The 22,198-nt window shown below is 39.1% G+C and overlaps 1 protein-coding gene across 2 annotated transcripts; it reads right to left on the bottom strand.

The window, feature by feature from the left end:
- Positions 1-372: 372 nt before the first annotated feature.
- LOC126251562 (peflin) lies at positions 373-19,190 on the bottom strand. 2 transcript variants are annotated; one of them, XM_049952079.1, is made up of 5 exons: positions 18,926-19,190; positions 18,395-18,776; positions 6,588-6,731; positions 628-762; positions 373-540 (listed from the first exon to the last, which is right to left on the bottom strand). In XM_049952079.1, the coding sequence occupies exons 1-5, from the start codon at positions 18,935-18,937 to the stop codon at positions 449-451; spliced, it is 765 nt and encodes a 254-aa protein (XP_049808036.1). In that variant the 5' UTR covers positions 18,938-19,190; the 3' UTR covers positions 373-448. The 2 variants fall into 2 exon arrangements, with proteins under 2 accessions (XP_049808036.1, XP_049808037.1); XM_049952080.1 differs by having other exon boundaries at positions 18,395-18,773; positions 18,926-19,187.
- Between the last annotated feature and the right edge of the window lie 3,008 nt (positions 19,191-22,198).

The following is a 22,198-nucleotide window of genomic DNA, read 5'->3' as shown; positions in this document are numbered from 1 at the left end:
GCAGACAAAAATTACATTGGCAAAAGTAAACTGATTACATCCTGAAATAATCAAGTATGTGGTAAATCCACAGATACATATTGGCCATGCTCTTACAAAAAAGTATAGCAAAACCTATCAAATTTATTGAAAGATTCTGATGTGCACTAAGCATAAGCAAAAATTGATAATTGCATTCAAAAGATGAAAAAACTAATCACAATAAAATAAAAAATAATACACTACCTTCTGTGAGATAATACAGAAATTTGTGTAATTTCCTTGAGAATTCCGTACACTATGATAAAAAGGTAATAATACTATGTACTTCTAAAAACCCACTCTGGTAATGAATGCAGTATCACAGCTTAGAAGAAATGTATTAAAAATAGCTTCTGGCAATAACTATTGATGTTTATTGAAAGAATATAGCCATCTGGTATAAAGCTTCCATAATACAGAAGTGACTTCATACAGAACAGCTCAATGCCAAGCCTAAAAAGTCCTCAAATCCAATAGTAATTACACCCCTCATTTCCTTGTCGCGCGCTCGAAATGCCTCTGTAATAAAGGAAGATATTCTGTTAACAACACTACCATATAGGATATATCACACTAAAAAGAAAACTTAACACATTTAGTATCTACCTGTAAACCTCTGAATCTGCACACATATAACAATGAACTGATCAACAGTTATACGTTTATGTTCTCTTGTGTCACTCCTTTGTACTAGAAACTTCACAAAATCCGGAGAGAAACGGAATCCCATCTGCTGAAGAGCTGAAAAAGGCATTTGTTTCTATTTCAACAGTTCACAACTTCATGAATAATTGCAAACTTGTTTAAAACTATTAACGCAAACCACTTAATGGAAAATGAGGTTACAATATTCACTGAGAAGAACAGTGAAGCACTGGTTTCTCTGTTGCTTTTACAGCAAGAGGAAGATATAGTATGGAGAGTAAGGGGAGGGAGGGAACGGCTATAACGGATAGTACATTCCTTCATCAAACATCTTACTGGAGTGATAAAATTGCAAGATGGATGTCATCTAGAAAAACTACTATTAAAAATCCACAATTTGTAGCACTGTTTTGAAGAAACCATTAATTTTCTTCAATCTTGATAGGCAGTGTTCACTATATAACAAAAACATTTTTTAAAATTTTTTTATCATTATTCTGTACGATCTAAAACATATGCAACATAATCTAGATTGTATTTATCGTAATACTATGTTACATCTACTGACTCATCCAGATCCTCCTTTGTAATTATTTTTCGAAATTACACTTTACTTTCTCTATTACAAAATGTGCAATCTGCTGCACTGCAAATAATATTCCAGTTAATCACCTGTGAAACCTCTATACATCACCTTACAGTAAATAATATTAACAATGTAACGACACACATCATCACTGCAAGGGAGGGGAAGAAAACCAATGTGCACTACGTGTGCATACTGGGCGGAGTCATTCCAGATGTGGAAACGGTCCTCCCAGATGCAATGAAGGGTACAGGATGCACCCATCTGCAGGTGGTGGCTCATGTCGGCACCAACGATGTGTGTCGCTATGGATCGGAGGAAATCCTCTCTGGCTTCCGGTGGCTATCTGATTTGGTGAAGACTGCCAGTCTCGCTAGCGGGATGGAAGCAGAGCTCACCATCTGCAGCATCGTCGACAGGACTGACTGCGGACCTTTGGTACAGAGCCGACTGGAGTGTCTGAATCAGAGGCTGAGACGGTTCTGCGACCGAGTGGGCTGCAGATTCCTCAACATGCGCCATAGGGTGGTGGGGTTTCGGGTTCCGCTGCATAGGTCAGGAGTCCACTACACACAGCAGGCAGCTACATGGGTAGCAGGGGTTGTGTGGCGGGGACTGGGCGGTCTTTTGCGTTAGATGGCCTTGGGCAAGTACAGAAAGGGCAAGAGCCTCAAAGGGTGCAGGGCAAAGTCAGGACATGCGGGGACCAAGCAGCAATCGGTACTGTAATTGTAAACTGTCGAAGCTGCTTTGGTAAAGTACTGGAACTTCAAGCACTGATAGAAAGCACCGAAGCTGAAATCATTATAGGTACAGAAAGCTGGCTGAAGCCAGAGATAAATTCTGCCGAAATTTTTACAAAGGCACAGACGGTATTTAGAAAGGATAGACTGCATGCAACCAGTGGTGGCGTGTTTGTCGCTGTTAGTAGTAGTTTATCCTGTAGTGAAATACAAGTGGATAGTTCCTGTGAAATATTATGGATGGAGGTTATACTCAACAACTGAGCTAGGTTAATAATTGGCTTCTTTTACCGACTCAGCAGCAGTAGCGGCAGAACAACTGAGAGTAAATCTGGAATACATTTCACATAAGTTTCCTCGGCACGTTATATTCTTGGGTGGAGATTTCAATTTACCAGATATAGACTGGGACACTCAGATGTTTAGGACGGGTGGTAGGGACAGAGCATCGAGTGACATTATACTGAATGCACTATCCGAAAATTACCTCGAGCAATTAAACAGAGAACCGACTCGTGGAGATAACATCTTGGACCTACTGATAACAAACAGACCCGAACTTTTCGACTCTGTAAGCGCAGAACAGGGAATCAGTGATCATAAGGCCGTTGCAGCATCCCTGAATACGGAAGTAAATAGGAATATAAAAAAAAGGAGGAAGGTTTATCTGTTTAGCAAGAGTCATAGCAGGCAGATTTCAGACTACCTAACAGATCAAAACGACAATTTCTGTTCTGACACTGACAATGTCGAGTGTTTATGGAAAAAGTTCAAGGCAATTGTAAAATGCGTTTAAGACAGGTACGTGCCGAGTAAAACTGTGAGGGATGGGAAAAACCCACCGTGGTTCAACAACTAAGTTAGGAAACTACTGCGAAAGCAAAGAGAGCTCCACTGCAAATTTAAATGCAACCAAAACCTCTCAGACAAACAGATGCTAAACGATGTCAAAGTTAGCGTAAGGAGGGCTATGCGTGAAGCGTTCAGTGAATTCAAAAGTAAAATTCTATGCACCGGCTTGACAGAAAATCCTAGGAAGTTCTGGTCCTACGTTAAATCAGTAAGTGGATCGAAACAGCATATCCAGACACTCTGGAATGATAATGGTATTGAAACAGGGGATAAGCCACATAATGCTGAAATACTAAACACCTTTTTCCAAAGCTGTTTCACAGAGGAAGACCGCACTGCAGTTCCTTCTCTAAATCCTCACACGAACGAAAAAATGGCTGACATCGAAATAAGTGTCCAAGGAATAGAAAAGCAACTGAAATCACTAAACAGAAGAAAGTCCACTGGACCTAACAGGATACCAATTCGATTCTACACAGAGTACGCAAAAGTACTTGCCCCCCTTCTAACAGCCATGTACCGCAAGTCTCTAGAGGAACGGAAGGTTCCAAATGATTGGAAAAGAGCACAGGTACTTCCAGTTTTCAATAAGGGTCGTCGAGCAGATGCGCAAAACTATAGGCCTATATCTGTGACATCGATCTGTTGCAGAATTTTAGAACATGTTTTTTGCTCGCGTATCATGTCAATTCTGGAAACCCAGAATCTACTCTGTAGGAATCAACATGGATTCCGGATACAGCAATCGTGTGAGACCCAACTCGCTTTATTTGTTCATGAGACTCAGAAAATATTAGATACAGGCTCCCAGGTAGATGCCATTTTTCTTGACTCCCGGAAGGCGTTCGATACAGTTCCACACTGTCGCCTGATAAAGTAAGAGCCCACGGAATATCAGACCAGCTGTGTGACTGGATTGAAGAGTTTTTAGCAATCAGAACCCAGCATGTTGTTCTCAATGGATAGACGTCTACAGACGTTAAAGTAACCTCTGGCGTGCCACAGGGGAGTGTTATGGGACCATTGCTTTTCACAATATATGTAAATGACCTAGTAGATAGTGTTGGAAGTTCCATGTGGCTTTTCGCGGATGATGCTGTAGTATACAGAGAAGATGCAGCATTAGAAAATTGCAGCGAAATGCAGTAAGATCTGCAGCGGATAGGCACTTGGTGCAGGGAGTGGCAATTGACCCTTAACATAGACAAATGTAATGTATTGTGAATACATAGAAAGAAGGATCCTTTACTGTATGATTATATGATAGTGGAACAAACACTGGTAGCAGTTACTTCTGTAAAATATCTGGGAGTATGCGTACGGAATGATTTGAAGTGGAATGATCATATAAAATTAAATGTTGATAAGGTGGGTGCCAGGTTGAAATTCATTGGGAGAGTCCTTAGAAATGTAGTCCATCAACAAAGAAGGTGGCTTACAAAACATTCGTTTGACCTATATTTGAGTATTGCTCATCAGTGTGGGATCTGTAACAGATCGGGTTGACGGAGGAGATAGAGAAGATCCAAAGAAGAGCGGTACGTTTCGTCACAGGGTTATTTGGTAAGCATGATAGCGTTACGGAGATGTTTAGCAAACTCAAGTGGCAGACTCCACAAGAGATGCGCTCTGCATTGCGGTGTAGCTTGCTGTCCAGGTTTCGAGAGGGTGCGTTTCTGGATGAGGTATCAAATATATTGCTTCCCCCTACTTATACCTCCCAAGGATATCACAAATGTATGATTAGAGAGATTCGAGCGTGCACGGAAGCTTTCCGGCAGTTGTTCTTCCTGCAAACCATAAGCGACTGGAACAGGAAAGGGAGGTAATGACAGTGGCACGTAAAGTGCTCTCCGCCACACACCGTTGGGTGGCTTTCAGAGTATAAATGTAGATTTAGATAAGCTTTGTTACCAACACTTACAATTTAAGTCAATCTTACCACACTCGTAGCACAGGTAAAAGAAGCAGAAAAGATAAAGTCAAATCTAACAAATATTGATAACTTTTTATCATCACCTTGCTTCCCCATCTACTTTTATAATTTTACAAGTTAACTCCGCAGCTCTTCTCTTCATTTAATAAAATACCTTGCCCAACAATGCATGACTTATTGCACATATCATTCAAATCCATCACACAGCATTTTTGTAACTGCTCATGTCTGGAAAATGCTTAAGCTGTTGCAAATTTATGTCCTTTACATCACACTCTGCATTACTAACTTCACAGAAGTGTCCCCTTATTTGTGACTACAGTTATTACAGTCTGAAGCACTGTAGTCTAACTGAACAGTGTCTAGCCTGAGCATCAGAACTAGAAAGGAAATTGTTCAAGACAGCAGGTGTGGCTGCACAAGGCAAGCTAGTTTTTCCAACAGTTCCAAACATGAAGAGATCAGTAATGCTTTAACAATCATCTGTGCAACATTTACCACTGTAAATTATAATTATTAGGCAGCAACGAAACATTAATATGAAGAAGACTGCAGCTGTTTTCACTTTTTTCAAGAGAAATGAATTTCCCTAAGGACCCAAAAGGTGCAATGCTCATACAGCTTAACAACATAGGACAGTAAAACATTTCTCAAGAACTTGGCCACAACATAGCTAAACCATAAACAAACAAATCAGTTTTAAAGAACTGTCATTTGATGACACAAACTAAAAACGTTAACCTGTAAGTTATTGAATGTGTCACCATTTTAAGAAAACTGGAATTAAATGAGCTGGGAGCAATGGGCTGTAGATATTGTTAAGGAAAAGGGGAAAATTTAAGATGATATCGAAGACACAAAAAATGATAAATTTTTAAAAACTTAGTAAAAATGGGATAAGCAAGCTTGAGTGTTATCTCACTCAGTGAAAACTGACAAGTAGGAGGAGTTGGCAAAAAAAGAAAAAACCACAGTTAATGTATTTATGCCATTAAACATTAAGAGGTTTCTAGAATGAAATTTTCACTCTACAGTGGACTGTACGCTGATATGAAACTTCTTGTCAGATTAAAACTGTGTGCCGGACCGAGACTCGAACTCGGGACCTTTGCCTTTCGCGGGCAAGTGCTCTACCGACTGAGTTACCCAAGCACGAGTGAAAATTACATTCTAGAAACAACCCCCAGGCTGTGGCTAAGCCATGTCTCCGCAATATCCTTTCTTCCAGGAGTGCTAGTTCTGCAAGGTTCGCAGGAGAGCTTCTGTGAAGTTTGGAAGGTAGGAGACGAGGTACTGGCGGAATTAAAGCTGTGAGGACGGGGCATGAGTCGTGCTTGGGTAGCTCAGTCAGTAGAGCACTTGCCCGCAAAAGGCAAAGGTCCCGAGTTCGAGTCTTGGTCCGGCACACAGTTTTAATCTGCCAGGAAGTTTCATTAAGAAGTTTATCTATGGACTGGATTGCAAGTGACAGAATGAAGCCAGTACATAAATCACAAAAGAAACACAATGAAAGCATTGAAAAATAGGAAATTGTGAATATGAAAAAGACAAAATAATCAGTATAGGAGTTGGTTATAAAGTCAGTCCCATGTTTTTACACTTAGACAAAGGTCAGAGGGTGATGAAGAAAGAAGATGGAACAAACATTATGTTGAAAATCCAATGTTCTATGTGTTTAACACTGACAAATGACTAATACGCTTTTATGGGACATCTTTCATCTTATAGCCTGACACATACAGGAGGGGCATGCTATACTGTTATTAATGAATGTTGATTTTAATAATTTGCAAATGGAACTCACCTTGGTTCAACTCATGTTCTTCAATGCTTCCAGAACCATCTTTGTCATAACTTCTGAATGTTGCAAGCCACTGATTTATGTAATTGTATAAAAGCTGAAATTCTTTGACATCAATTGTTCCACTTTTGTCTTGGTCAAACATGCCTGTGACGAAACAACAATTATACATTTAAATTTCTCTCCTCCTTCATGGGTATGTAGACTGGTAAGACATACAACTATCTTCAAATAAGCGATAAAGGTATCTTCTGCCTCAGTCACTGGTTTACATGAATGGTATTAATCTTTCAAGGGTGGGTAGTGTTAAATGTTTCAACGGTGCTTTCAGTTAATGCCGTGTTGTAAATGAGGGCTGTAAAAACAGGGAGAGAGGTGAATGTAAAAAATGTATCAATTTGAACTGTGCAATTTAACCCAACCATTCACGAAAAGAATTACTGGATGAGAATGATTACATTAACGGTGTCTTCACAAAAGAAAAAGATTATATGTAAACAGAGGAATTATGTCCCCTTGCAGCACGTGAATATATAAACCTTGTACAATTTTGGTAAACATTTTTGGAAACAGTGATCAATAGAGTATTATATTTTAACTAAAGTTCAGTCTTGATCACAACAGGGGGAGGGATCAAGACTGAACTTTAGTTAAAATATAATATATAAACCATTTGCACAAACACAATCTGCACACAACATGCAAACAAACCCAACATATTAAACATTACTGATAACTTCCGGGAGTAACAAACTGTTATACATAAAGATATATCTTTCTCTTTGAAAACTTAATAAAACACCAGGTCTATGGAACTTCAGAGAGAGAGAGAGAGAGAGAGAGAGAGAGAGAGAGAGAGAGTTCAAAGCTACTGTATTATTTACTGTTACATCTTCATTTGGTTTATCTTGGTTCTGATAACACTTGTGATTTCAAGTCATAGTGAATGTTCTCTCCAGCTTGCTTTCGAACTTTATAAGGGTGCTATTATTTTTCCTTAGTAGAAGGACTGGCACAGGATACACTCGGCCACCTGAGCCGAACTGAAGAGCTACTCAACTAATCAGTAACGCTTCCGATGTTAAGAAACCCAACAATGTTTGGAAGCGGTGTGTGCTGACCACACGCCTCTCCATACTGCATCCAATGATGCCACTGAGGAAGGATGACACAGCAGTCGACAGTGCCGAACTTGTGCACCTATTGCCAGAATATGAACTGAACTCTGATAATTAATACCTTCTAAGCCATTGGGTAATCTAAATTTATCAGACAGACTCATTAATTGATAATTTGTGGATGTTTCACATAATTGCATTACATTAGTTGTTAACACACCTGTTGTTGTTGTCTTCAGTCCTGAGACTGGTTTGATGCAGCTCTCCATGCTACTCTATCCTGTGCAAGCTTCTTCATCTCCCAGTACCTACTGCAACCTACATCCTTCTGAATCTGCTTAGTGTATTGATCTCTTGGTCTCCCTCTACGATTTTTACCCTCCACGCTGCCCTCCAATGCTAAATTTGTGATCCCTTGATGCCTCAAAACATGTCCTACCAACCGATCCCTTCTTCTAGTCAAGTTATGCCACAAACTTCTCTTCTCCCCAATCCTATTCAATACCTCCTCATTAGTTACGTGATCTACCCACCTTATCTTGAGCATTCTTCTGTAACACCACATTTCGAAAGCTTCTATTCTCTTCTTGTCCAAACTGGTTATCGTCCATGTTTCACTTCCATACATGGCTACACTCCATACAAATACTTTCAGAAACGACTTCCTGACACTTAAATCTATACTCGATGTTAACAAATTTCTCTTCTTCAGAAACGATTTCCTTGCCATTGCCAGTCTACATTTTATATCCTCTCTACTTCGACCATCATCAGTTATTTTACTCCCTAAATAGCAAAACTCCTTTACTACTTTAAGTGTCTCATTTCCTAATCTAATCCCCTCAGCATCACCCGATTTAATTTGACTACATTCCATTATCCTCGTTTTGCTTTTGTTGATGTTCATCTTATATCCTCCTTTCAAGACACTGCCCATTCCGTTCAACTGCTCTTCCAAGTCCTTTGCTGTCTCTGACAGAATTACAATGTCATCGGCGAACCTCAAAGTTTTTACTTCTTCTCCATGAATTTTAATACCTACTCCGAATTTTTCTTTTGTTTCCTTTACTGCTTGCTCAATATACAGATTGAATAACATCGGGGAGAGGCTACAACCCTGTCTCACTCCTTTCCCAACCACTGCTTCCCTTTCATGCCCCTCGACTCTTATAACTGCCATCTGGTTTCTGTACAAATTGTAAATAGCCTTTCGCTCCCTGTATTTTACCCCTGCTACCTTCAGAATGTGAAAGAGAGTATTCCAGTTAACGTTGTCAAAAGCTTTCTCTAAGTCTACAAATGCTAGAAACGTAGGTTTGCCTTTTCTTAATCTTTCTTCTAAGATAAGTCGTAAGGTTAGTATTGCCTCACGTGTTCCAACATTTCTACGGAATCCAAACTGATCTTCCCCGAGGTCCGCTTCTACCAGTTTTTCCATTCGTCTGTAAAGAATTCGCGTTAGTATTTTGCAGCTGTGACTTATTAAACTGATAGTTCGGTAATTTTCACATCTGTCAACACCTGCTTTCTTTGGTATTGGAATTATTATATTCTTCTTGAAGTCTGTGGGTATTTCGCCAGTCTCATACATCTTGCTCACCAGATGGTAGAGTTTTGTCATGACTGGCTCTCCCAAGGCCATCAGTAGTTCTAATGGAATGTTGTCTACTCCCGGGGCCTTGTTCCGACTCGGGTCTTTCAGTGCTCTGTCAAACTCTTCACGCAGTATCTTATCTCCCATTTCATCTTCATCTACATCCTCTTCCCCTTCCATAATACTGTCCTCAAGTACATCGCCCTTGTATAAACCCTCTATATACTCCTTCCACCTTTCTGCCTTCCCTTCTTTGCTTAGAACTGGGTTTCCATCTGAGCTCTTGATATTCATACAAGTGGTTCTCTTCTCTCCAAAGGTCTCTTTAATTTTCCTGTAGGCAGTATCTATCTTACCCCTAGTGAGACAAGCCTCTACATCCTTACATTTGTCCTCTAGCCATCCCTGCTTAGCCATTTTGCACTTTCTGTCGATCTCATTTTTGAGACGTTTGTATTCCCTTTGGCCTGCTTCATTTACTGCATTTTTATATTTTCTCCTTTCATCAATTAAATTCAATATTTCTTCTGTTACCCAAGGATTTCTATTAGCCCTCGTCTTTTTACCTACTTGATCCTCTGCAGCCTTCACTACTTCATCCCTCAGAGCTACCCATTCTTCTTCTACTGTATTTCTTTCCCCCATTCCTGTCAATTGTTCCCTTATGCTCTCCCTGAAACTCTCTACAACCTCTGGTTCTTTCAGTTTATCCAGGTCCCATCTCCTTAAATTCCCACCTTTTTGCAGTTTCTTCAGTTTCAATCTGCAGTTCATAACCAAGAGATTGTGGTCAGAATCCACATCTGTTTTGATCTAGAAATGAAATTAGCCATGGATCACACTGTATTATTTATGATGCACGAGTGTGACTATTGTCTCACTGCTCACGGTGATTTTGCCTGACTGGCATACCGATTCTAGACTATACAGCCTTCAAACTGAAACTTTTTGATCACCCCTTGTAACAAAAGTGGCACAAAAATTAGGCGTTTCAGGTCCTAAAGAACACATAATGTTCTGAATCACCAACCACCCGCATGGTTCTTTGATGGTTTCAAGAGATGAATATGGCTGATGAAGTAGCAACTTAATTCAAAACCAGGTAAATAGTCCGTAAGCCACCATACTGTCTCTGCAAAGGCATGTGTGTACCTTTTGAGTATCTTCCATTTTTAGTACTCATGAAACAAATTTCTGTGATAGTCTGCTGGTTGTTGAAATTACGTAAGTGTCACACAGTATATGTTTTGAAAACAAGTTGGTTCATGAGAGGTCCTGATATTTACTTTTTAACCACTATGATATGTTTAACATCAAACCAGTTTATAATCTGAATCAAAGTTTTTTTTCATATAACATCAATTTTCCAATAAAACCAGACACATTTGTTGAAAAGTCAAACATTATCTGCAGAAGGTTCTGACCAGTACGGACAATGTCACACAGCTAATCACTGCACATCAATTTCTGTGCTAATGAAATGCTATCTACAGCTTGCTTCCATGTCACAAAACAATTCTGTACACTTATCTATATATGAAAATAAAACCACACAGAAATTGTCACCATAAACAAATCAAGAGGACAGAAGCTAAGCAAGACACCAAGAATAAGACAAAGAGAAAACTCAACTGTGCTTTGACGAGCAAAAATTGTTGCAAAATATAATTTTTATCAGAGAACACTAATCTGTTGTGTGTTATTTCATTCATTTTTCCAAGTATAGCAATTATGAGAGAGTTAACAAGCTTTCATTTCACGAGTTGATTTATTTATACTCAAGATATATCATGCAATGAACATCAAAAAGTTAAAAACCTGCTGAACCTATGAAGGTTAGAGTGTAATATTGGACATCCACCCACCTTTTTAAAATCTTCATTGGGGTGACAAACTGTAGCATAGCCGGACGTCTAAGTTAGGTTGGAAGGTAAAAACCTGGTACCGAACTGGCAAAGCCAATGAATGCAAGCACAACGTAAAGGTTGTGGTAACAATAATCTGTGATGTAGCATGTTAGATACATCCATGCCACATTTAAAACATTTTTCATTATAGAAACTAAATCTCCAATGTACATTCAGAAAACCTACAATATACAATGGAAATGTCTCCAATTGTTATGCTGGTGCTTGTTATGTATAAATAATGTATATAATTTACAAAAAATATAAAGGGAGTCCACTACATAACCCTTACTGGTATGAGCAGTAACGTGGGAAACTGAAGCTTTAGTAAAGTGGGTCTGTATAGAAAAAGTGGTAGGGCTACTCCACCGACCACAATGTGTGTTTGAATTCTAGGCTGGCACACATTGTCAACAATGTTTTGTTAAAACCAAATTGCTGCAATTTACAATGTCAGAAAACAATAACAACACATGCAGGATGGCTGCAGATACTGTGATAAAGTACACTCAATTACAAAATTACAAAGACGAAAAACAACTTCTATCATAAAGGAGAGGTCTCAATACACCTGTAACAAAGAGATATTGAAAGTATACAGAGAAATGCTGATTGAAAGGTCACAGGTTCTTTTGACCCATGGGAGAATGTCACAGAGAACATGAAGAACCTTAACCAGCAGACTCTTGAAGATACAGGTAAATTTTACCGAGAAAGCCTACTTACAAAATTTCAAGAACCTGTATTGAATGATGACTCTAGGAATATACTACAATACCCTGTGTATTGCTCCCATAGGGATTGTGAAGATAAGATTAGATTAATTACAGCATAAACAGAGGCATTTAAACAATCATCTTTCCTGCACCCCCATACATGAATGGTACAGGAAGACACCCTAATAACTGGTACAATGGGGCATATCCTCTGCCATGCACTTCACAGTGGTTTGCCGAGTATAGATGGGGCAGTGAATATGAGGATACAGAGACATGACCATTTCAGTACTATGGAAGTCTTTTTATAATTTGAAGTGAAGATGTAGTTTTACAAAATATATTTGTTTGTTCCTTTAATGCAGGGTAATAATGATTTCACAATTTAATTAGCAGCTAATTATACGGTTTTAATGTGAATATCAATCTCTATGGTGGAATTTGTAATGCTTGCCTTCATGTACAATTGTCTGAGAAGATGAAGATTTTGTTTCATATATCTGTTGCCTCTCTGAGCTCAGACTGTGTGACTTAGTACTTACGAGGCAAGCCCACAAATGATGTGTGAGATTTATTACCACGAAACACTGCACAAAACTGTTTGAGAGTTGGATACTCTTTAAAGCTTATGTAATTCACAATTTTAATAACTCTGCTCATGTCTTGACCATACTTTTATTCTTCATCAACCTTACGTGTTTCGACTTTCCATCACTTTCAATAATACAAAAGTACAACACAAAACTGGTATCAGACGATAACGCACTTGCACTATTTTACTTAAAGTTGACATTTTACAAAATTTGTAGTCACAGTATTACAAACAATTTTACAAGATTTTTAATATGCCAAGATTAATTTGTGCACTCCTTCCTCCATTCTTTAATTTGTGTCATGGTATTCTACAATGCTTGTTGTTCACAGAAAAACAGTTTTATGGTCATACAAACATAGAACATCTTATGTACATTATCTTAAGTATGCCATACAGTATTCACAAGCAGCTGCTCACCACCTCACACTGCAGGCACACATTGAAAACTGTTGACAACAGCGCAACTATAATTGTTTTACAACACTTTCTCATTATTTTATTTCAGATGTCATTTTATAAATATTTGTAGTCACAGTATTACAACAGTTTTACAGCAATCAAACAATGAAAAATCCAGGATGGAATGTAACAATATTATGAAAAGGAAAGTTCCTATTCACCATATAGCGGAGATGCTGAGTCGCAGATAGGCATAACAAAAAGACTGTCACTAATAAATGAAGCTTTCAGCCATTACGGCCTTTGTCAAAGCGCGCGCGCGCGCGCACACCTGTGTTGTGTGTGTCTACGTCTATTGCTGATTAAGACCTTAATGGTCAAAAGCTTCATTTATTTGTGACAGTCTTTTTGTTGTGCATATCTGCAACTCAGCATCTTCGCTATGTGGTGTGAAACAGTTTTACAGGATTGTTTAATATTCTGTTCCCCTTGACCCTTCCCCTCTTCCCATAATTGTGACATGGCAATCTACAATGTCTTTTAGTCGCAGAAAACAATTTTATGGTTGTACAACCACAGATGATTTTATGTACGATACCATAAGTGTGTCAACTTTAATCAATTCCCTTACAACCCTCTAGCAATCTATATAACTTTAACTTTTATTAAATATTTATGACCTTTCACTAATGGTAGTAATTTCTCTGCTATAAGTTGTAAATAAAACAAGATTTGTTTGCTAACAGACAGTTGGTCCCAGCACCTATCAGCGCATTCTTCCAATGTATTAGATAAAAGAATCTAACACACTGTAAGTAATTCCCATATTGACTGATGAAAACATTTTATACATTGTAACAATGAAAACTGTGATAGTAAACATATACAAATTGCAGCGTGTGCCACCATCTGACCACCGCCTAGCAGCTTAATCCACTTTGCTTCCAAAATTTTCGATTGGTAGCAGTTTGCATTTGTCTTGTGCTCGAGAATGTTTTTATATGACTGACATAGCACTGGTAAGCTAGGAAGCCATGTTATAGTCGTCATAATATATCCATGGTGAAATGTATTGTATTTTTGTAGCCTTTGAAAATGACAAGGTCAAAACGCTTGATGAAAAAGAAATGTGTGGTCACGACATAAGTAAAGCTACTAAAACTGTACCTAGATGGCCGCACCATCTCAAAGCATTTTCTTGAAAATTGCAGCTTATGTAATTTAATTGCTTTCTTCATATTAGCATGCCCTGATCACCTATTTTTCAAATTTATGCTTAGATTTCACGCTCATATGAAACGGTGGTAAGGTGCACTTAAAGAGTTTTGGTAGCTCCTCTGCTACGTGCTGTGGTTGGCAAATCATTTCTGTTGGCCATAGTCAATTACACAATAGTATACAATAGCCACTGAGAATTGCCGAATCTAATGACTTGTTTTAGCTGAAGATGCAAACTGATTACTTCTGTTTTCAATGCGGAGATCACGAGATTGACAATTACTAATATGTCTATTGTGGATTATAAAGTTGGTTAGTGGTTTTCATACATATTTCTCATATTGTATGTTTCTGAAATGTATGGGGCTTTTAGGAATACTGGTTTATATTCCTAATGTTACAGTTGGTTGCAGGTTGGCAAAGCGAACAAAAATATAACTGGAGGGAAACCGGCTGTGGTGATGGACTGATGTTTAGTGTAGCCCAAATCATCATTTCAAAAACTCTGTGGGCTATTTTGAAATGTCCTGGTTTCCAAGGTAGTGGTTACACAGGAACCTAAGACTACAGTTTAAATTTTATTGAATATTCTATTTTACATGACAATATTCTGTACAGTATATTCTATTGTGCCACCACATAATTTCATGCACTCCACACCATGATGAAGTTTGCTGAACACCATTTTCTCACTGGTTCTGCCACCATGTCCAACCATCAGATTACTCATTCATCATGTTCACTTCCCATAATTTACACACAAACAGATACCAACCGCAACATTAAATGCAAAAACCACTGATACTGCAAGTGCATGTTTATCCAAATGAGTACTAATGATTATGTTTTCCCCCCACTGCCACTTCCCAGCCACTTTCGTTATTTGTTCAGTATCGTGTTTTCGCATTTGCCACTAGCTTGCCCTTTTCCCCAGAGTGATTCTTTGTAAATTGTGATGTACACAAAAATAAATACAGGAAACACCAATCTCTAATTAATATTTAGGGTGAGAAAGAAAGAAGACATGGAGACATGCAATACGTAAAATTCACAGCTAGAATAATAAACAAACGACTTTTCCTCTCTTTGTAAGCAGAGTTCAAAATCTGAACGGCAGTAAAGTTTATACTGTGGCTCAACCCAGCACTCCCTTTCACAAATGAGGCATATTTATTTATCGGCCCAGCTTTTGACTGACTAATATATTCATCTACTAATGTGCACTGATTTGACTTGTGTTGACCCCAGAAATATTGTTGGGTGGTGTTAGATTATGGAGGAGGGGGGGGGGGGGGGCAAATCACAGTTACAATTTATATAAAATCAAACAGTGCAAACTCCAGGAAGGAATAGAAATAGAAGACACATTACATTGCAGACAGACACAATTAAAAGACACTTACATAAAGCTTTCAGCCACAGCCCTCATCAATAAAAGAGAGAAACACAAACACACACACTGTTCATACACACAAACAAGCACCCCTCATACGCAAATTAGGACCAACTCCTCTGGCCCCCGTTGCAGGATTTGGCACCCAAGCTTGCATGAGGTGTGCTTGCTTATGTCTATGAATGGTGTGTGTCTCTTTTACTGATGACGGCTGCAGCCGAAAGCTTTAAGTAAGTGTCTTTCACTTGTGCCTGTCTGCTACTTAATGTGTCTTCTTTACCATAAAAAGCAATCTGTCTTTTTCTACATATTGTTTACAATTTGTATAAATATTATAAACAACTGACAATAAGAAAAGAAAGAAAAATATGAGACAAGTCACAGTTACACTTAAATTAAAATAAATTCGTAATAAGAAAAATCAACAGTTACATTTGAAGAATGAAATACATCCGCTACCCCTAATAGTATTTAAGGAAACATTTAATTTTATTATTTTGGATTCATAATAAGAATATCTAACACCTGCAGAGTGAATTAATCATCTACAAATTTACAGTAAGTAAGAGAATACTCTGCTCTGTTAGTTTAGGCTGGCAAACTAAATTATTCTATTTTATAGAGACAGTTCTTCTTAAGTAACATTTCAACTTTTATTCTGAATCTTTCTCCATTAAGGTTTCAGCTACCTTGCATAACAACTCCCATATGATGATAAAATCTTCTCAGGTTGACAGCCGAGTCAATGAGTCATTTTACAGCAACGTTTCAACAAGACTCTTACTTGCCATCTTCAGGTGACTGTCAACCCAAGGAGATTTTATCATTGAGATTCGCTGAGAACACCTACATCTACATCCATACTCCGCAAGCCACCTGACGGTGTGGCGGACGGTACTTTTAGTACCTCTATCAGCTCTCCCTTCTATTCCAGTCTCATATTGATCGTGGAAAGAAAGATTGCCAGTATGCCTCTGTGTGGGCCTCTGATTTTATCCTCATGGTCTCTTCGTGAGATATACGTAGGAGGGAGCAATGTACTGCTTGACTCCTTGGCGAAGGTATGTTCAACAAAAGCCCGTACCGAGCTACTGAGCGTCTCTCCGGCAGAGTCTTCCACTGGAGTTTATCTATTATCTCCGTAAGACTTTCATGATTACTAAATGATCCTGTAACAAAGTGCGCTGCTCTCTGTTGGATCTTCTCTATCTCTTCTATCAACCATATCTGGTATGGATCCCACACTGGTGAGCAATATTCAAGCAGTGGGCGAACAAATGTACTGTAGCCTACTTCCTTTGTTTTTGGATTGCGTTTCCTTAGGATTCTTCCAATGAATCTCAGTCTGGCATCTGCTTTACCGATGATCAACTTTATATCATCATTCTCATATAACTCCCATGTGCCTTACACTGTTGTGTTCTTTACAAAGCCACTGAATACGAATACATTCTGCATCCTTTACACAGTCATTGACTATTTACAGATGCATCATTGAAAAAGACTGGTCTTATAACAGATTTGTGGTAAATTTTCATGAATAAAGCACACTGTTTTGTAAATATAAATAAATGGCAAGATACTGAACTCCAGAATAAGATGGCAAGTGATTGAGGAGAGAGGCACTTGACTAATTATTCTCATCTATGTAGCCTAACAATTATATCCCAGTGTGCAACACATCAAAATGGAAGGCAGTGTGAAAGTGCAAGGAATACACATTTTAGTGTCTCAGCGTCATGGGACGCCAACAATTTTGCCACACCATAAACACTGGTTCTCCATGGTCACTGAAGTTTAGCAATGTCATGCCTGTTTTGTAGCTGGATGGGGTGACCATCTGGCTATACCAAGTACTGTCAAGCTCAGGATATGCAGGTCAGTGAAGTGCCAACCACTCTATAAACACTTGCAACAGACAGTTGGCCACACAATTATTATTATTAGTATTACTGTCACAGATTTTACTCAGGATATGAAAAGCGTAGAACAAATTCCCCAATCTATTTACCAACCTTTTTTTCCTATATATCCCACCAGAGAGTATAATATTCACATTCCAAGGAGTTTACAGGTAGATTTTCAAATCTGAAATTGCTTATCCTGACGAAACTATACGTGATGGGCGAAAATTCATATACACAGTTTTGTCCTCATTGAATAACAGTTTGTCTGTGTTTAACCACCAGATTAGTGTTTGTAACAAAAATAGTGCTACACAGTTCATTAACACAGTGATTCAAAGAAATTATATCGATGTCACCAGCCAAAATTACAAGTAGACGCTTTAGAATGCTTTGTGACAGAAAACTGATAAATACAATACACTGAAGTGGATGAAGTGAGGAACCTTTTCTTATGACAAACTACTTTGTATGCTTCCCACTTTTTTTCAGGTGATTACTGTTGTGTCATTGTCAGGACACTACTACTAACACACCGCCAACGGATACAAAATAATCTGAGAACAGTGATGTATTAACACATTTACATGAGAAAGAAGTAAGCTACTAGTGGACCATGCAACATTTAAGGGGCCCACAGACTAAAGAGGATACTACCAACGAAAGCTTACAATAAACAATAGTGGGCTTGACATTCATATAGGACTCCCTCGAAATCTTGGGTATGGTCAGGTACAGTGACAGACTGATCTGTAGCCCAGCCCGAGGTCTACGTTAGATTACAACGTGACAATTTCGTTTCGAGTCGGCAAAGACACACGACTCTCTATTAGTCATACTGCAGTTAATGAGAAGTAATTTGACACTATGCAAGCTATAACAAAATGAAAATACAAATCTTTATGACAACTAATCGAACACATAATTCTAAATATTTACACCTTAGAGACATTGACTATAACTCACCTATCATTAGGGCACACGCTGTCTCATTAAAATTCTTTCCCTGGCCATTTACAAGTGCCGCCTGTAATTCCTTTGCTGATATTTTTCCTGAGCGGTCAACATCGACGGAATTGAACCACTGTTGTACTTCCGGACTTACTCCGTCGTATCCTCCTGGGTAAGAGCCATAATTCGATGGCTGGCCACCAAATCCGGACTGTGGCTGTCCTCCAGTATAGGGCTGCTGTGGGTTTGGATAACCTCCACCGCCTGAGTATGAACCTGGAGCTTGCTGTCCAAGATAACCAGCAGAATTTGGAGCTTGCTGGCCTGGGTAGCCAGTGTTACCGGGATAGCCACTACTGGGTTGAGCGCCTCCATAACCAGCATAGCTCAGATTCTGCTATGACAGCAAATCACAAGTAAGTGAATCTTTCTGACAGTACCCAGTACCAATATTTATACGCAACAAATTGTCACTGACAGATGTCGTGGTTTCGATATATATGGTCCTTATTGAGTACTTTATCATACAGCGGCTATTATACTCACCGGGTATGACATTGCGGCTTTCAAACTTTAGTAAACCAGAATCAATTGCATACATCCAGCAAGTCACAATTCTATGATAGTACTGTCGCAGAAGTTTAACCATAGAGTCAGGTAAGACTAATATCTATGGTGGGGGCAAAGTGCATTGTACAAAGTGTTTCGGTATTCTACTCCATCTTTAAAGATTACATCACCTGGGTCGTGTAAGGGAGAAGCTAAATAGACTCACCCAATGAGATCATTGTTAAGTACTGACCTCACTGGTTTCACCTCTGTAACACTTGTCCTTGACGTCACCATGACGTGTAAATGCTTACTGCTCAGTAGAGGTGGCAAAAAATAACGTAAATGATAGAAATAACCGGTTACTGAAAAGTAACGGTTACTGCGATAACCGTTCCTCTGATACAGGCAGTTATTTCAATAACTGTCTAATGTCAACAGTGCCTCGCGCCATCTGTTGACCGAAGAACGCCTGTGTATGTAGTCACGTCATAGACAAACATAAAATAGAATGAGATTTTCACTCTGCAGCGGAGTGTGCGCTGATATGAAACTTCCAGGCAGATTAAAACTGTGTGCCCGACCGAGACTCGAACTCGGGACCTTTGCCTTTCGCGGGCAAGTGCTCTACCATCTGAGCTACCGAAGCACGACTCACGCAGGAGAGCTTCTGTAAAGTTTGGAAGGTAGGAGACGAGATACTGGCAGAAGTAAAGCTGTGAGGACCGGGCGTGAGTCGTGCTTCGGTAGCTCAGATGGTAGAGCACTTGCCCGCGAAACGCAAAGGTCCCGAGTTCGAGTCTCGGTCGGGCACACAGTTTTAATCTGCCAGGAAGTTTCAAACTTAAAATAGCCATTCCCGGCATATTGATGACGGGTGGAATCAGACACTTCTGTATCAAATAGTCTTTCAAACACACTAAACCGTGCTTTATCCGAAACCAAGTTTTTAATGGTTGCTGACTTGCTGGCAGTTTATCGAAAATGCATGTTCCTGAATATTGGACCCCTTTTGGACCAAGGCAAGTGATTTTAGGTCTTTATGTAGATTGCTGTTCCCATTTCTAGTACTGATATTATGTATTGAAGTATTGGTTGGAAATACTTGTAACAAATTTCATTAAGGAATAAATATACTAGGAAGCAGTGGTTAGAATACAAAGTTCCTTGAACATAATGTCCTTGAATTTATACCACAAACGAATTTTATTACACGCTTTTACATGCGAAAAACTTTTGCTACGTTTGATAAGATACCACAGAATATGCTCCCTTATGAAATAATAGAGTGAAAAAAATGCGGTATGCCCTTCCCAACTGAATTTATTATCGAGCTGTAGTTCCAGAAATGTAACACTGTCAACCTTTTCGATCTGCATATGTTATAAACATGCTGTAGCTGAAGAAATCGAGCATTTTCCAAATCTGATATAAAACTTGAATTAGCGTACTCACACTTTCCCCAATAGGACTAGCTTTTACAGCACAGGAGTAAACGAATCTGTCGCATTAAATATATTTTTTGTTGTATTAAAAGGCTGTACACTTTATTCTAATATGTGAGCAGCACAAGAAATTAAGCTTCGAATTTAACCTACAGTACTCAGTTTACATATTACATCATACTTAAAAACGCACGTTGTTAACATTTTACTTAAACAGTGTTGTGGCGAAGTTCCGCGTACTTTCTGTCGCAGCTGCGAAGATAATATTTCTAATAGCGACCGATAACCTACAAACATATAATATGAAGCACTAATAATCGTTGTAACATCAACTAAAATGTACCCGGAGTTAATAAGCTAAGATTATGACACGATTCATACGACATTCCTGCCATTTCACACTACTCGCAGTTATACTGATAACTAAACTGATGTATTCCAACTACGTCTTTATTTAACTGTAGCCCCTCGGAGTATTCGGTATTCGCTAGCGAAAAATAACTTGGCAGTTATTAATAACCGTTAACGATAACGGTTATCAAAGAATAACTGGAACTGTGATAACGGTTACTCCAGAATAACCGTTTGGCCCACATCTACTGCTCAGTTAAGCCCCGTCCACACGCAACGATCTGTCTGCGCAGACATCGGTGCAGATGTCTGTACATGCAAAAGATCGATGCAAATGTGGTGTGTTCACACGACACAAACCCCAATCTACTACTCGCTCGCCATCTGTCGGTGTAGAAAAGAAATATCAGTGGCAAGCGACTACGCTCCCCGTAAACGTCAAACATTTAATTCAGTTATTTTGAAATATAGAAATGGAGGAAGTTCTGTTGTGGTCTGTGTTCGCAACTTGTGTTGCAAAAAACATTCCGACCAACCGCAGGAAACAGAGAAAGCGGGCAAAATGGTGTAGACAGTGGCTGCTAAAGCAAAAGCAGTTTTCTCACGTAAATTTACTGAGAGAGTTGCAGGACGAACCTAACGACTGGCGAAATTATTTGCGGATGGATGTCGAAACTTATAATTATCTCTTAAAGCTTGTAACCCTTCATATTATGAGGAAAAATACTTGTATGAGAAGGGCAATTTCTCCTCATGAACGGCTGGCGGTAACATTGACACTCCAATTTCATCTTCAATTGTACTCCTGCTTGGTCTTGGTGTTTCTTGATCACTAAGAAAGCCAAGCAGATCAAAATACCATAACGTTGGCTGGTATACTTGATCTACTCCTACACCAGATCTAGATTTCTGAACTTTGGATAACTCAATTAGAGCATTGTATGCTGCAATCTTTTTGTCTCGGTCACTATATTCTTTACTTTTAATCTTCCACAAACATGGGTGGTTTCTACAAATTCAATGAATTCACTTACAAACTCTCGAGAACACTGACGAGTATCAGCCAATTTAATGCCCTGTGCGCACAAATACAAACACTAGACTGAGCAAACAGCTGTTTCGCGCCAGATTTGCGGCGATCTCCTGTCCACACGCTCCAACTTGTCTGCGCAGATGTGGTTTGAACCCACAGATTTGAGAGGTTTCGCTCAAACCTCCAACTCCAACTTCCAGGTTTGCACACACCTCAGGTTGGTGCAAATCTTCTGTCCACACGCAACGATCTGTCTGCGCAGATGTGATGTGTGCAGACATTTGCGCAGACAGATCGTAACGTGTGGACGGGCCTTTAGGCTTTCGCCCGTCGATGTCTGGGATGTCTATCGACTTTTGTGGTCGTATCGAGTATGAGCGCGATGAGCCACATTTCCAACTTCCGGTTTTTCGTGATTTCCCTCCGAAATCTTACGATTTT

Source organism: Schistocerca nitens, chromosome 4 (assembly GCF_023898315.1).
Source record: "Schistocerca nitens isolate TAMUIC-IGC-003100 chromosome 4, iqSchNite1.1, whole genome shotgun sequence".
NCBI lineage: Eukaryota > Metazoa > Arthropoda > Insecta > Orthoptera > Acrididae > Schistocerca > Schistocerca nitens.
This window is presented reverse-complemented; position numbering and strand designations above follow the sequence as displayed.

Excerpts from the sequence above, each read along its gene's own strand:
- LOC126251562 (XM_049952079.1), bottom strand. Across the intron at positions 763-6,587 it reads AGAACATGAGTTGAACCAAG|CTCTTCAGCAGATGGGATTC; the intron begins GTGAGTTCCATT and ends TGCCTTTTTCAG. Across the intron at positions 541-627 it reads GCAGATTCAGAGGTTTACAG|AGGCATTTCGAGCGCGCGAC; the intron begins GTAGATACTAAA and ends CCTTTATTACAG.